General features: G+C 48.2%; 1 protein-coding gene across 1 annotated transcript in view; it reads right to left on the bottom strand.

The window, feature by feature from the left end:
- Nucleotides 1-17,143, bottom strand: part of PNPT1 (polyribonucleotide nucleotidyltransferase 1) — a 217,967-nt gene that overhangs the window by 113,702 nt on the left and 87,122 nt on the right. Inside the window, exons 12-13 of the mRNA XM_029593742.1 lie at nt 6,522-6,618; nt 6,324-6,426 (exon numbers count right to left, since the gene is read on the bottom strand). Coding sequence (XP_029449602.1) covers nt 6,324-6,426; nt 6,522-6,618 — 200 coding nt within the window. The remainder of the gene's footprint in view (nt 1-6,323; nt 6,427-6,521; nt 6,619-17,143) is intronic.

Below are 17,143 nucleotides of genomic sequence, written 5' to 3'. Positions count from 1 at the left end.
CAACATATATGAGGAGCCCATGCTCTGTCCTGGTCACCAATTTTGCACCCGAAGTTAACTCGTATGTCTTCTTAATGAGTGCAGTCATACTCCTTTTCTGTGCTTTCAGAGTAAACTCACCACAGATGTAACAAAACGTGTCATAGCTATTACGACATTGGTGCGACATTTCATAAAGTATATGAAATTAAGCTTTAAACTCAGTTTTAGCGATACGATTCACTCATTCACAAAGATGTTGCATAGGAGACTACTTATTGCTGCTGCTTATATAAGGCTGCGTAGTCATGGAAACTAGTTGGAATCTTGCAGCCGAGCTGGGGGTTGCCCGAGCAAGTTCTGGCATGATCAGGAGGAGTTTCTTGGTGTATTTTAAAAAAGGTTAGTATCTGCTACATGTTACATTGCTTATGGCCGTCAAAAATACGACATGAATTTTAACAATCATAAAAACTACTGTCCAGCAAGAAAATATATGTACACGAGATTGTGTTTTAAAGTTTCACAATTATTGTAACACAAAATTGGCCATTTCTCAAAAACCTTACGTGATGTACAAATTTGAAAGTAATATCTGTGATCAGCATCAAAAATTCTATTTGGAACACCAAAATGCCTGAAGGAAACAAAAACCTTGTTTACCTCTTCTGCACAGAATGACGCAGATGCTTTGCCTCTCTCAGGAAACGAGCCACATCCGAATGAGACGCCAGTAGTCTTCCCTGAATCCTGTCGCGGAGAGAACCCAAAGCTGCTACCTGGACCCAAAAAGAATTATATGCTAGCCCCTTAGATAACCTGCATTGCAGAAATTCCAAGATCTGTGGGACATCCACCTCTAAGGGCTGTACTCTATTCAGCAAACACTAGGATTCGAATACGCTCCACACCCGGACATAAGCCTTTGAAGTGGAAGGTCTCCTTGCTTGAAGAAAAGCTGCAATCACCGGCTCCAAATATCCCTTCAAAAGCCTCTCAAACGCCAAGCCAATAGACAGAAGTGATCCTCTCAGTCTGAAAATACGAGTCCCTGGTGAAGTAACCCTGTGATGAGCCAAACGAACGGGTCCATCTACTGCAAGAAGCAGGTGGTCCACAAACTATGGCAGACGCGGCCACTCGGGCACCGCCAGAATCACCCTGCCCGGATGAATTTGATGTGCCACAGCACCCATGCTATGAGCAGCCATGGAGGAAACACGTACAGCAAGAGGTGTGTTGGCCATGGTTGAACGACAGCGTCTATGCCCTTTGACCTGACCTCCCAACTGTGACTGAAAAAGTGATCCGCCATGAGGTCCTATCACTGGTTTGTCCCCACCTTGCTTGCAGCAAGGCGAAGGCTTCCGCCGACAACTCCCACTCCCCCAGATCCAGATGCTGTTTGCTGAGGAAGTCCGTTTGCACGTTGTCCACTCTGGTCACATGAGAAGCAGCTATCTGTCCAGATGTTTCTCCACCAACACGAACAGCTCCTGCGCTTCCAACACTACTAGATGATTCTTCGTACAGCCCTGATGATTGATGTACGCTGTCATCTTATTGGCCCAGAATACTTGTAATGATTTGCCCCAAATGAGCGGAAGAAAACGCAAACAAGGCCTTACGCACTGCTCTGGTTTCCAGTCAACTGATCAACCAAGCCTCCTCTGAAGACCACTGATCCAGGGCCAATTTCTCCAGACAAAGTGGCCCCCCCCCCCCCATCTAGAGAGGCTGGCATCTGTGGTTACCAGTAGTCAGTCAGGTATTTCCAGATCCATTCCATTCCAGATCCATTCTCGAGACTGTGCCATGACAGCCACCATGAAAGACTGGACCTGGCATCCTCTGGCAATGGTCAAGGAAGCTGAAATTCCTTCGACAGCAGATTCCATTGGAATAACAGAGTCCCCTGTAGAGGACAAGTGTGTGCAAAAACCCATGGCACTAAATCCAGCATAGAAGCCATGGAGCACAGGACCTGCAGGTAATCCCAGACCTTGGGCACTGCCATGCTCCGCAACCGAAGAAACTGACTCTGCAGCTTGAGGACTCTCTCTGAAGTCAGGAACACCTTCCCCAGTTGGGTATCGAAGCGAGCACCCAGATACTCCAAGGATAGAGTCAGCTTCAGATGACTTTTTGCGAGGTTAGTCACCCAGCCAATTCCCCAAGAAGTTGGAGAACCCACGGGACTGAACGACAACACTCTACTTCCGACTTCAAATCAGTCAATCATCCAGGTATGGGTGTACCAGAATGTCCTCCTTCCTGAGAGCCGCCACCACTACTACCATCACCTTTGTGAACATGCGCAGTGCCGTCGCCTGCCCAAAGGGAAGAGTTCGAAATTGGAAATGCTCTCCCAGAACCATGGGCCTCAGAAACTGCTGATACTCGGGTCGAATAGGGATATGAAGGTAGGCCTCCAACAGATCCAGGGACACTATTATTTATTTATTAGGCTTTATATACCGTCACTAGGACATGTCATCGTAGCGGTTCACAACATAACTAGAAACTCCTTTGTGCACTGCACTATCACTGTGCGCAACATCTCGATCCGAAACAGTGGCACCTGGAAGGCAGTATTCACCTTCTGCAAATAGAGAATGGGCCGAAAAATCCCTTCCTTCTTTGGCACTACGAAGTACCCTGAATACCTGCCCTGCCCACTCTCCTGAGGGATGCACCGGAACAATGGCGCGTAGGAGCTGTAAGCGCTGGAGCATGTTCCATACCGCTTCCCACTTACTCCAGGAGACGCGGCGGGAAACTACAAAAGCATCCCTGAGCAGCCAAGAAAATTCTAAGGCATAACTGTCTCTTACCACCTAAAGGACCCACTGGTCCAATGTTATTCTGGTCCACTCCTCGTAAAAAAAAAAAAAAAAAAAAAAAGCAAGAGCCTCCCTCTGATAACATCCTGAGAGGTGTGGACCCTCACACCTTCATTGTCTGACCTTACTTCCGCTTCCTCCTTGGGACCAACCGTCCCTTGGGGACTTGCACTGATTCCGAAAGGGCTGCTGTCTGCCCAAACTCGGTTTCTGTGAAGCTTGTGCAGGGGCTCTGCCCACTTGAAACCTCCTAGCCTCTCGAAAACGAGCTCGCGGCAGAAAGGACTTCCTAGGACTCTTCCTGTCTTCAGGCAACTTATTGCCTTTCGATTCTCCCAACTGCTTCACTAGCTTCTCCAAATCCTCCCCAAAGAGGAGCATCCCCCTGAAAGGGAGGTTTGACAGCTGGGCCTTAGACCACACACTGCTGACCAATTTCAGAGTCACATGAGACCATACTCCTGACAAAAGTTTGGACCATATTGTATAGAGCATCGGCCACAGGCCACTCCCACTTCTAAACAGGCCGCCTGCGCCACCTCAGATGCCGTTCCAGAACACTTGCCATGTGTCTTCTGCATCCAGGACAAACAGGCTCTCTGCATCATACTTCTGCACACCGCTGCTCAAAGAGCCAGAGCTGAGACTTCAAAAAGCTGCTTTAGCAGAATCTCTAGCTTCCTATCCTGGAGATCCTTGAGAGCCGCCGCTCCCATCACCAGTATGGTAGTTTCCTTAGTAACCACTGAAACGGCTGAATCCACTTTGGGAACTCTCCATAACTCCAAGGTCTATTCCAGCAAGGGATATAATTTCCCCACAGCTCTCGCGACCTTCAGGCCCCCCTCAGGAGATTCCTACTCCCGATACACCAACTTCTTCACCTGCTTCAGTAACAGAAAAGTGGTAGGGGGTCTCCGCAATCCCTCCAGGAGCGGATTCCCTCCTTCTTTGTCAGAGTCTTCCTGGACGTCCTTAATACCGAGCTCCTCCAGCACCTGGGGAAATCAATGGACCCAGTTCCTTTCTCCGAAACAGCCGGACTACACATGGGTCATCTCCTTCTGCGACTGGAATTGCCTCCAGGTCCTGAACGTCCGGATTCTGCATGGGATCCCCCAAAACCTCCAATGGATCTCGGTCCAGGTTCTGTCTCGGATCTCCCAGGGCACTAACAGGGTCCTTGCCCGGTGCCACCGGACCCGAAGTTGCTCAGGATCATCCAGGTTATCCGACGAATTGCCCTGCTCCGGGGCTCGCCCAAGACCCAGCATCCTCAGGATCCCTCCTGACTCCACAGGCCCCTCTAGCCCTCTTGGACATCTGGGACTTCCTAGGCAAAAGGCTTCATTGCCCCTAACTGCTTCCTGGCTAAATAAGCCTTATGAAGGAGAAGCACAAAACCCGTGGAAAAGACCTCCAGGTCCGAGGAATAAAAGTCCTGATCAACTCTCTCCCGAGCCCCACTCCACCCCCTGCCACCAGCAGGGTCCTTTCCCCAGAGGAAAAAAAGTGTGGGAGGGGAACCCCGGGGTTCCAAAATGGCAGCCTGCACTTCTGCATGTGTTGCTGAAATGGCCATCAGCTCCTCTGACCCTCCCCGCCCCCCGGGGCCTCATGAGCTGATCCAGCCACCTGCACTTTGTCACCACTGCCCAGGGGTCCCGCTGAGGTCTGGGGCCCCCTGAAGCAGAATCGTGGCAAAATAGGGCCGCATTGAAGCGAGTTCACCTCAAACTGCAGCTACAGCAAAGTCTGCCGAGCTGCGTAGGAGCTGGCATGTCGGGGCGGTCGGGCCTAAAAATAAAGGTAGCCTCAGCAATTGCACTGAGTGCTGTCCTGGTGCTGAAATACAGCACTATCCCACCCCCGATAAAGGCAGCCAATTCGTCCCACTCCCTCCTGCCTGCCTCCCAGCAGAAAAAACCAAAACAAAACAAAACACTTTGCTCCTCAGCACTGCATTGAAATGCTGCTGCAGCCTCTCTCCCGGCTTCATTGCTTTTTTTTTTTTTTTAAATTAAAGAAACAGGGCCAAAAAGAAAAAAGGGGGAAAGAACTACTCCCCTGCTTCTGGAGGCTACCTGCTGAGGAACCAGGCACACCGAGGAAGCGATGGCCCAGAGAGGGAAAGAGAACCAGGGCTGAAATACAGCACTATCCCACCCCCGATAAAGGCAGCCAATTCGTCCCACTCCCTCCTGCCTGCCTCCCAGCAGAAAAAAACAAAACAAAACACTTTGCTCCTCAGCACTGCATTGAAATGCTGCTGCAGCCTCTCTCCCGGCTTCATTGCTTTTTTTTTTTTTTTATTAAAGAAACAGGGCCAAAAAGAAAAAAGGGGGAAAGAACTACTCCCCTGCTTCTGGAGGCTACCTGCTGAGGAACCAGGCACACCGAGGAAGCAATGGCCCAGAGAGGGAAAAAGAACCAGGGCCCCTGGCTATCTACCCCCACCCCTGCCAAAAAAGGGCCAAGTCCTGACAGGGACTGCCAACCCCCGGCTTGGCCTGCTCTATCCAACGGATGGCCCAGGAAGGAACCTAACACCTCAGGGAGCTGAATCCTCTTATCCTTTTTTTTTTCTCAAAACACCTACAGACTGCAGGAATGCACCTCTACCAACTGCTGGAGACAGAGAAATACTGAGGGACTGCAGGTGGCACTCTCGGTATGTAGCAGTGCCTCAAAGGTTTGTTCTCTGCCTCCATCTGCTGGTAGGGATGCATAAACCGACTCATCTGAACTGATCCGGGGTACGAACAGGAAACAGATTGTTTATGGTCTTGACCCCCTTTAAGGCAGGTGACTCACAATCACAGAAGATGATGCATTTAATCATCTTACGTAGGGGAAAGACCTTGGCAGTCTCAGAACTCAGATTCATCAACCCTTGCATCTGACATCCAGAGTGATTAAATAATCACCATAAAGAAGCAGAGCGAATCTTGTCACCTTATAATCAGCAACCTAAGAGACAGGAAAAAATCACCTTAAATCAAATCTTTCTGGTAGCATAGCGCGTGCAATACAGCCAGCAACCCAGGCTAAAACACCAGGTTCTAATCATATACCAGTTGTTACGTTGAGAACATTTCTGAATTTTCGATTTTTGCATTCAATATCATTTAAAGATGATCACTTTTTTTTTTTTTTTTTAGATTCCGCTTTTAAATCACTTCAAAGTAGATTACATTCAAGTACTATAGTTATTTCCCTATCCCCAGGGGACTCACAATCCAAGTTTGTACCTGAGGCAATGGGGGGGGGGGGGGGGGAAGTAACTTGCCCAAGGTCATGAGTGGCAATGGGATTTGAACTCTGGTTTCCCTGGTTAATAGCCCACCACCTACAATAGAAATGTCTCAAGGGCATCACCAATGCTCATATGATTCTTTGTACATCAAAGGAATCTGGGGGGAAAAAAAATACTGCAACCAATATATACTGCTCCTTGAAATAAACTACAGATTGGTGGTTTTCACAGTTTCAGAATACTACCTGCGTTTGTCCTCTCTGAAATAATCCTGATCCATGGAGAGGTTTAAACAAATCAACTTCACAATTTATGTTCCGGAGAGAAGTGAGATCTCTGCCATCACACCTGTGAAACAAAGATATTGGATCAAATAATTAGAACCCGTTTACAGGACAGCACATTATATTATGTAGAATTAATTAAAAAGTTGATCATTTTACCGCTTGTATTCATTCAAAACAAGGTTTCTAAAAACATCTTTCGTAACAGCACTGAAAGATTCCATTACTTCATATGCATCAGCCTCTGGAAATTTTTCTGAAGATGAAAACATAGAAGGAAGAATAATTTAGTCATATAATAAAAGAGGCAGAACTTATAATGGAAAAATGCAGGAGACTGACGTAGAGCAACAATCATAAGTGGATGAGGAAAGATTAAATAAATTTATTTATTTATTTAACTTCTTTTACTATACCGATATTCAAGACCAGGTCTTATCATACCGGTTTACAATAGAACAGGGGGAAAACCAAATTAACATCTAGGTAGAAATGAAAAAGTTACATTAAAACAGGGAGCGTAAAACATGGAAGATGGAAGATAGGGCAGAATTAAACTATAACAATAGGAGTGATAAATATAATCAACAAAAAACAATAAATTAGTAATACATAAACAGAGATTTATCCTCAGCGGTTATTAACATGGTATGTCCGGTGGGAGGAGTGGAGGGGAGGTGAGTAGGGGGGAGGGATAAGGGAGAGGTTGAGGGGTGAGAGACAGTGTTGGTCGAAAGGGGTTCCTTCAACGGTAGGCTTGAGCGAACAGCCAGGTTTTAAGTTTTTTTCTGAATGTTAGATGGCATTGTTCCTGGCGTAAGTCTTGAGGAAGCGAATTCCAATGTAGCGGACCTGCTGTCGAAAGTGCTCGCTTGTGAATAGAGTTGTGGACTGATGATTTGTTGGGAGGGGCCTTGAGCGAGCTTTTGTAGGCAGTTCTTATTGGCCTTGCGGAAGTATGTAGTTCAAGAGGGAAGGTGAGTTGGAGAGTGGATTGTTGGTAGACAGATTTGTGGATGATAGTGAGAGCTTTGAAAAGTATTCTATATTGAATGGGAAGCCAGTGTAAGATTTTTAGGATTGGAGTGATATGGTCCTTGCGCCGTGTGTTTGTAAGGATCCTGGCCGCTGCGTTTTGCAGCATCTGTAGAGGTTTGGTCGAAGAAGCGGGGAGACCGAGTAGTAGAGCGTTACAATAGTCGATCTTTGAAAACAGTATTGCTTGAAGCACAGAACGGAAATCCTGGAAGTGTAAGAGCGGTCTTAGTTGCTTCAGGACCTGTAGCTTGAAGAAGCATTCTTTGGTTGTAGCATTAATGAATTTTTTGAAATTCATTCTAGAGTCAAGGGTGGCCCCAAGGTCTCTGACATGGCTTGCTAGTGGGATTATTGCATTATTGGCGAAGGGGTGGTTATCGCTAGGGGAGATAACCAGGAGTTCCGTTTTGGACGTATTTAGGACCAGGTTGAGACTCGAGAGAAGCAGGTTGATGGCGTGTAGGCAGTTGTTCCAGAAATTTAGAGTAGAGGAGATGGGGTCCGAGATGGGGATTATGATTTGCACATCGTCTGCGTATATAAAATGGGTGAGGTTGAGGCTATTGAGTAGTTGGCATAAAGGGAGTAGATATATATTGAACAGGGTAGGGGAAAGTGAAGAACCTTGTGGTACTCCTTGTTTTGACGGAATGGGGTGGGATAGTTTGTCGTTTATTTTAACTTTGTAGTGCCTGTTGTTCAGAAAGGATTTAAACCAGAGCAGTGCGGAGCCAGAGATGCCTATTTCCATTAGGCGGTTGATGAGGATGTCATGATTTACTGTGTCAAACGCCGCAGAAATGTCGAGTAGGGCTAGAAGGTATGATTGTCCCTTGTCAAGGCCCATCAGGATAGTGTCCGTTAAAGAAAGAAGGAGGGATTCTGTGTTTAAGCGTTTCCTGAATCCGAATTGAGAAGGGTATAGAATATTGTGAGAGTCCAAGTAGTCGGTGAGTCGGAAGTTGACAAGCTTTTCCATTAGTTTAGCTATAAAAGGTAGATTTGCGATGGGGCGGAAATTTACAGGGTTGGCTGGGTCCAGATTGGGTTTTTTTAGTAAGGGTTTCAGCGAAGCAATTTTTAGAGTCAGGGATAGATCCTTGATTGAGGGAGCAATTTATGATGTCTGCCAGAGGTTTGGCAATGGTGTTGGGAATGGCGAGGAGGAGTTTGGTCGGTATTTGGTCCAATGGGTGAGAAGAGGGTTTCATTTTCTTGATAATCGATTCTATTTCCAGGGATGATGTAGGTTCAAGAGATTCTAGCGTCTGTTTAAGGATAGTTGGTGATGGATTTTGGCTAGGAGTTTGGCTAGGAGGTTGTAAGGCGATTGATGAGGTGTTGGATGTTGCCAGGGGGCCAAGTAGGTTTTTGATTTTGTTGTCAAAGAAAATCGCCAACTCTGTAGATTTGTTTTGGGCTTCTTCTTCTGAGAAGGTAGGGGGAGTGGGAGTGGTGAGGGCTGCCACATATGAGAAGAGAGTTTTAGGGTCGTATAAGAAACCGTGTATTTTTTTGGCATAAAAATCTCATTTGGTGCGGGTGATGGATGTTCTGTAGAAGCTCATTGCTGTTTTGTAAGAAGCCAATGAGGTGGGGGAGGGATCTTTCCGCCAGCGTTGTTCTTTGTGTTGTAGGTCTTGTTTGAGTTTTCTTAATTCAGTAGAGAACCAGGGTTTTTTGTTCGTGCGTGCTGGGTTGATAACTTTTGAGGATAAGGGGCAAATAGTGTTTGCCACTGCATGTGTGATGGTTTGCCAGGAGTTAATGGCGGTATCAGCATCTGTGAGGTCCAGTTTAGTTAGGTCTTTGGCAAGGCTGTTGTTGAGAGTGTCCATGGAACAAGGTTTCCTGAATTGGATGGAGGATTTGGTTGCAATGGGGGTCTGTTTTTGTTTAATGGCTAATTTTGTAACTATCAACGAATGATCTGACCAGGGGATAGGGAAACAGGAAGGTGGGGAGATGGGCGAGATGGTTTCATTTGTGAATATCAGGTCAAGCGTGTGGCCTGCCTTGTGAGTGGGATTATTTATGATTTGTTTGAATCCCATAGCCTGGAAGGAGGAGAGGAGGGCTTCGCAATTGGATGATGGGGAGGGGGAGTCAACATGGATGTTGAAGTCTCCTAAAATGATAGCAGGTGAGTTAGAGTTGATATGTTTGGCTATAATTTCGATGAGGGGAGAGGGGTCGGCTTCTAGGAGTCCTGGGGGGGGCGTAAATAAGGCAAATTTGAAGTTGGGAGGATTTGAATAGTCCGATTTCTAGTTTAGTTGTTGATTTGAAGGCTTGCTGAGTTAGTCTTAATTCTTTTATCAGTATGGAGTGCTGATAATTCAGGGCAATTTTGAAACTATCTGTAGGACTGCAAGCTTATTTTCAAAAGGAAACCCCACATGATGGCAGTAGTACAATGTACCTGCATACATTTGCAACAGAAATGTGTGGAGACCAGGATCTGTGAGCAATCATTCTGATTGACAGGCCCCCTTGCTGCTGCCATTACAGCTTCCTCACTTTGGGTGAGCTGATAGATCTCCACTTCGCCTTCCCTATTTTGTTTTGGTCAGTATCTGGGATCATGTACTATATTAAGAGGGCCATACTAGATGTATATTTAGGAAATAGTGTCTTAACATACATGGTTGTTGAAGATTTCTACCCCTATCAAGTGGAATAAATCAGGCATGATGCAGTTTATTCCTTACATATTGCCCCTCTCCTTCCTTCCTTCCCTCTATCAGCTCCAACTCATTTCCTTGCAGGTTAAAATTAAACAATTTTTTAACTCTAGAGAGAGATCTTCCATAACACTAATTTAGAAGTTAAGAAGGAACATGCATTTTAAATTTGACACAGCACAAAGGTTTCTGAAGAATGGTCAGCAGAAAAAAAAAGAAGGTGATATTGTCCCTGGCATGACCTCATTTGGAATACCATGTACAATTCTGGAGACCATACTGTGTGTGTGTGTGTATGTATATTTGTATATCTATAGAAATATATATATATACATACACATTGTGTGTAGATATATATATCGATATCTATAGTTCCTTATACATACCTATATCACTACCTGGGTTTTACATCCCTGCCAGCAGATGGAGACAGAAAAAGTTTCACGGATACTGTACTTGTCCCTCAATATTTCTTTATCTCCAGCAGCTGGTGCAAAACCTGCAGTCTGGAGAGAAACAAAAATGAATGATGTGAAAATTTTAAAAAGAATAGAAGGATTCTGGATCCCCCCATGAGATTGTGAGGGTCCAGGTGGGATCTTTCTCCCTAGTCTGGGGCAGACGAGCAGGGGCATTGGTGACCCTTTTATGGCTCGAACCTGGTGGTCCAGATCCCTCATCAGGCAGCATCGGGATCCTCTAGTTGTTCTGCACTTGCAGCCCAAGGGAGGAGGAAAGTATACACTTTATTCTTTTTGACCAGGGCTCTACTGTTGTGTGGGACCTAAAGTTTGTTAAAAAAAAAAAAAAAAAAAGTTACAGCCAAGTGCCTCCCATTCTTTTAATCGCAGCAGCTGGGTTTGCAGTTATTTCGAGCAGCACCGATCTGCTTTCAGTAGCAGCTCAGTGCAAGGCTATTTTTATAAGTTTTCTCCAGTGAGTAAAGCGGTAGCCGCTAGTGGCCCAGTCATGTGGTCATGGTGCACAGCAAAGCAGGCCTGTGCTCAGAGTATGCCACGGGAAGTGAAGGCACTTGGGCGGGGGAGGTTGGTCTGCTACTGCTGTGGCAATTAGGTTGATAAGACTCCCGATGGTCTAGGCTTCCTGTGGAGGTGGCCATTATCAGCGGAGGAACGGCAGCCATATTTGTTGCTTCAGCAGGGCATTCTGCTTCAATGGGGGAGGACAGGGAATCCCCACCGTGGCTGTCTCCCACCATTGCTGGCACAGGGGAAGTCTGGAAGGCTCTGCTGGTGATGACTCTCCCCTGGTTAGGAGAGTTTGGACCAGGCCGACTCCCTTTTGGATTCAGATGAGTGTCAGGCTTTCTTCTCCTGAGTTTATTTTACTTATGCACAAGGCTTATTTAGCTGAGCGTGCAAAGGATAATTCTAGGTCCAGGTCACGATCTGAGGGCGAGTCCCAGCCCGGAAAGAATCCCACATCAGTTAAGTAAGCGTTTGGAGAGCATTTGCCAGTTCTGGGTCTTTCCTCACAGGCAGGCTTAGCCAAGGATATAGAGAACTCTGATGATCCAGTGGCTGCACTGGGGGATTCCCCAGGGGCAGTTCTGATGTTGGATGCGACTGGTCCAGTCGAGGATGTCCTGGAGGTGGTGCGCTTATTCCAAAGAAAGGAGCTCTGGCCTTTCATCCCTCCTGTGCTTCAGGACCTGGGGATCAAGGTATCCCAGGAGGAGTTTAACCTAGAGGGAGTGGATATCGTATTGGATGGTTTGTGTGGCAAGGCTAAAGCATTCCCCTTCCATAAATCGGTGAAGAAGCTGGCAGTTCAGGAATGGGACACAGCGAAGTACAGCTTAAGGGTGAAGCTTTATCCATTGCCAGAAGAGACTGAGTTTTTAACTCTCCCTAAGGTCGACGCATCCATATCAACGGTCTCTGAGACGGCTACCATTCCAATAACAGGTTCGGCCATGCTGAGGGATGTACAAGATTGTAAGTTGGAGCTTCAACCAACTTTTTTGGAGGTGCCTACTGAGTATACAGGCTACCATTTGTAGCAGTTTTATGCAGAAGGCTTTTCTGTGTTGGGTTCAGCAGTTACAAGAGATGCAAGCTGGGTCGGGACCAGCTGTACTGCAGTCTGAATAGCTGGAGGCGGCGGTGATACTCTATATGACCTGATCCAGACATCTTCAAGGATTATGATTTTTCTGAGTTGCCAGCCAGGAGATTGCTGTGGCTACGGGTTTAGACTGTCGATGTTTTGGTCCAAGTCTCAGCTGGAAGCTCTTCCATTTAAAGGAAAACTTCGGAAAAGAGAAGACTTGGAACAGATGATGAAGCATCTGGGAGAATCCAAAGTTCATTAGTTACCAGAAGACAAGCCTAGGGGCAGATGATTTCCTGCCCAGGCTTGGTTTCGAGGTCATAGGGGGATTTCTTCAAGCTCAGGTTTCTTCAGGGCCTCAGAGATAAACCGCTTCACGTTTTCAGTCCAGGAGTCAGTCCTTTCGGGGTGGTAGGACCAGGCACAGGAGATGTGAAGCAATCACAATGACTTCAGTTCCAGGCATTGGGGGGGGGAGGGGGGGGGGAATGTGGTGATCTTTTATGAGGAGCGGGCCAAAATTACAAACGATTAGTGGGTCCTACGTGTGATAAAAGATGGCTACAGTTACAATTTCCTTGTCCAGTTCAAGACATAACGATTCAAGGGACGGTAGACTGCTTATGACATCTATGGGCAAAGAACAGGGTGATATCCCATATATTTTGTGGTTCTGATGAAAGAATGTTTCAGCTGATTTTGGATTTGAATAAGGTAAATGTAGCTCTCAGGGTTCCCCGGTTCTGCAGGGAGACACTGAGGTTAGTCATAGTGGTGGTGAGATAATGGAGAAATTACTTACCTGATAATTTCGTTTTCCTTAGTGTAGACAGATGGACTCAGGACCAATGGGTATAGTGTGCTCCTGATAGCAGTTGGAGATGGAGTCAGATTTCAATCTGACGTCAGCACTAGTACATATACCCCTGCAGGAAGCTCTGCTCTTCAGTATTCTCTTCGAAAAGCAATTGTGGATATATGTGTTCTGAATAATTTGATTAACTTGGTTAACCTTGATTAACTTGAATGACTTAATTAACTTGAACTGATTGATGTGGGTTATAGCTGGGGTTATAGCCAATGCACTCAACTGAGAAACGCCGACACCCGGTAACTATGGGTGTCTTAATTAGAGGAAAGCGTGTCTTACCCGTGTTTTTCTTGCTCTTGGGGATTGTCACCCGAGGTTCCGTGTTTGGTGGCAGCCGTGGGCGGGATACTGAGTCCATCTATCTACAGTAAGGAAAACAAAATTATCAGGTAAGTAATTTCTCCATTTCCTAGCGTGTAGCAGATGGACTCAGGCCAATGGGATGTACAAAAGCTTCTCCCGAACCGGGTGGGAGGCTGCCCGTGGCCCACTTAGTACTGCCCTTGCGAATGCTGTGTCCTCCGGAGCCTGAACATCCAGGCGGTAGAACCTAGAGATGGTGTGAATGGAGGACCATGTCGCCGCCCGACAGATCTTGGCGGGTGACAGCATCTTGGTTTCCGCCCAGGACACTGCCTGGGCTCTAGTGGAATGGGCCTTGACTTGTAGGGGTGGCTTGCCTGCCTCTACGTAGGCCGCCTTGATTACGTCTTTGACCCAACGGGCTATGGTTGCCCGTGAGGCCGCTTCCCCTTGTTTCTTCCCGCTGTGAAGGACGAATAGGTGGTCTGTCATTTGTACGGATTCCGACCTTTCCAGGTATCGGACTAGGAGTCTGCCGACGTTAAGATGGTGGAGCCAGTGAGAGTCTTCCGAGAAACCATCTCTGGGAGGAAGGAGGGGACCGTGCGTAGCTGTATGGATCCCGGTGTGAATCTGAGGAACGGCTCTCGGCAGGATAGTGCTTGAAGTTCGGAGATGTGACGGGCCGAACATATTGCCACTAGGAATGCAGTCTTCAAGGTTAGGAGTCGTAGGGACAGACCGCGGTTAGGTCTGAAGGAGGCTCTTGCTAGGAAGTCTAGTACTAGATTGAGGTTCCATAGGGGTACCGACCACTTTAGGGGTGGTCTGATCTGCTTGACCCCTCTCAGGAAGCGGGAGACGTCCGGGTGACAGGCTAGGCTGCTACCGTCCACTTTGGCTCTGAAGCAGGCCAACGCGGCCATCTGAACCTTGATGGAGTTGAGAGACAACCCCTTCTGTAAGCCGTCCTGCAGAAATTCCAGAATAGTGGGAATTTTGTCCACGGAATCATGTCGCGGTCTTCACACTAGGCTTCGAATATTCTCCATATTCGTATGTAGGTTAGGGACGTGGAAAACTTGCGTGTTCAGAGCAAGGTGTCAATCACCGCCCTCGAGTATTCGCTCTTCTTCAGGCGTGTCCTCTCAATTGCCAGACTGTAAGAGAGAATAGAGTTGGGTCTTTGTGGAGGATGGGGCCTTGCTGGAGCAGATCCCTGTGTGGAGGTGGAGGGAGAGGGCTCCCTGTCAGCAGTCTTCGCATGTCTGCATACCACAGCCTTCTTGGCCAGTCCGGGGCCACTAGAAGTACTAGCCCCCTGTGGCATTCTATCTTGCGGATGATCCCGCCCAGTAGTGGCCACGGGGGGAAGGCGTATAAGCAGGACTTCCGGTGGCCAGGTCTGGATGAGGGCTTCGATCCCTTGGGATTGTGGTTCCCGTCTGCAACTGAAGAAGTTGGGAACTTGGGTGTTGGACTGGGTTGCCAGGAGATCCATGGCTGGTGTTCCCCAGTGGTTTACTATCAACTGGAAGGCTGTGGTCGACAGCCTCCATTCCCCTGGGTCTAAACTTTCTCTGCCGAGGTAATCTGCAGTGATGTATTTTCCCGCGATGTGGGCGGCTGAGATCTCTTTGCTTCCGCCCACTCCATTAGGGGATCTATTTCCAGGGACACCTGTTGGCTTCTGGTTCCTCCCTGGCGGTTAATGTAGGCAACCGTTGTGGCGTTGGCGACATGACTCTGATCGATTCGCCCCGGAGTCTGTGACTGAACCATAGGCAGGCTAGTCTGACTGCCCGGGCTTCCAGTCAATTGATGTTCCATCCCAACTCTTCCTTGTCCCATTGCCCCTGGGCAGTCAGTTCCTGGCAGTGGGCTCCCAACCCTCGTGGGCTGGAATCCGTGGTGAGCAGGATCTAGGTCGGTGGGGATAGCCTCACTCCCTTGCTCAGATGGGCTTCTTGTAGCCATCATTGGAGCTGGGTCTTTACTTCCTCCGGGAGCTGGAGGCGAATGGAGTAGTCCTGGGACATCGGATTCCATCGTGACAGTAGGGAGCGCTGTAGCGGTCGCATGTGAGCTCTTCCCCATGGGACCACTTCCAGGGTGGATACCATGAGACCAAGGACTTGGAGGCAGTCCCATACCTTGGGGCTAAGACTGCTTAACAGATTTCGTAATTGGTCTATCAGTTTTCTTCTCCTTGTAGGAGTCAGAATGACCTTGTCTCGTCTGGTGTTGAATCAGACCCCCAGGTATTCTAGAGATTGGGAGGGCTGCAGACAGCTCTAGTTTGTGTTGACCACCCACCCGAGGTTCTCCAGTAGAGTCTTGACTCTGGTGGTCGCCTGTTGACTTTCCTCTGGAGATTTTGCCCTGATCAGCCAATTGTCCAGATATGGGTGTACGAGGACTCCCTTTTCCTCAGTGTCGCCGCCACTACAACCATAATTTTGGTGAACGTTTGAGGGGCTGTGGCGAGCCCGAAGGGTAGTGGTGGTCCAGGATCGCGAAGTTCAGGAAAGCTGATGCTCGTGATGGACCGGGATGTGCAGGTAGGCTTCTGACAGGTCCAGAGATCTAAGGAATTCTCCTGACTGTATCGCCCTTATGACAGAGCGCAGGGTTTCTATGCGGAAGTGTGGTACCCTCAGGTAGCAGTTGACAGACTTGAGGTCCAGGATGGGCCGTAACGTTCCCTCTTTCTTGGGGACGATAAAATAGATGGAATAGTGCCCAGTATTTTGTTGTTGCGTGGGCACCAGTGTTATGGCCTTCAAGGCAAGCAATTTGGCCAGTGTGGTTTCCACTCTTGGAGGGGGCGTGGCAAGAAGATTTCACAAATTTATCCGGAGGTAGGTTGTGGAAGTCCAGATAGTATCCCTTTTGAATGATGGTTAGGACCCACTTGACTGCTGTTATCTTGACCCATCTTTGGTAGAATAGGGCAAGCCTGCCCCCTATGGCTTCTTCCTGTGGATGGGTCGGCCGATTCTCATTGTGGGGTGCGGCTGGGCCCTGGGCCAGAGCCGGCTCCCCTCTTGTTGTGTTTGCTCCAAAAGGGCTGGCCCCTGCCTGCGGGGCGAGGTGCTTGATATGTACTTTTGTAAGGTCTAAAACGCTGTGATCCTCTGCCCTTAGATACTTGGGGAGAGGGGCGTTGGCCTCTTCTGTTCCTGTCCTCTGGTAGCAGAGGTACTGGGGATTTGCCCTATTTGTCGGCTAACTTCTCCAGTTTGCTTCCGAACAGGAGGGCTCCTTTAAAGGGCATTCTCATGCGTTTAGTCTTGGAAGTCGCATCAGCTGACCAACTTCGGAGCCAGAGTTGCCTTCTGGCTGCCACTATGGATGAGACACCCCTGGCTGAGGTGCGCACCAGGTCGGAGGTCGCATCCATGAGGAAAGATATCGCCTGTTCTAATGTTGACAGATGTGGTTGCGTCCCTGGACAGCGACAAGCAGGCACGTGTCACCACGGCACAGCAGGCAGCGATCTGCAGGGACATAGCTGTGACATCAAATGACTGTTTAAGGATGGATTCCTGACGTCTGTTCTGGGCATCCTTGAGTGCAGCTTCTCAGACTGGAATGGCGGTGCGCTTTGAGACCGCGCAGAACATGGCATCCACTTTGTGGAACCCCAGGAGTTCTCTGGCTGAGGGTTCCAGGGGGTATAGGGCTTCTAGGGCCTGTCCTCCTTTGAAGCTGGCCTCCGGGGCATTCCATTCCAGGTCAATCAGTTGTTGTACGGCCTGCAGAATTGGGAAATGGCATGACCACGTAGGCAAGATGGCGCCCCCCCCCCC

The sequence above is a fragment of the Rhinatrema bivittatum genome, chromosome 3 (assembly GCF_901001135.1).
Source record: "Rhinatrema bivittatum chromosome 3, aRhiBiv1.1, whole genome shotgun sequence".
Lineage (NCBI taxonomy): Eukaryota > Metazoa > Chordata > Amphibia > Gymnophiona > Rhinatrematidae > Rhinatrema > Rhinatrema bivittatum.
This window is presented reverse-complemented; position numbering and strand designations above follow the sequence as displayed.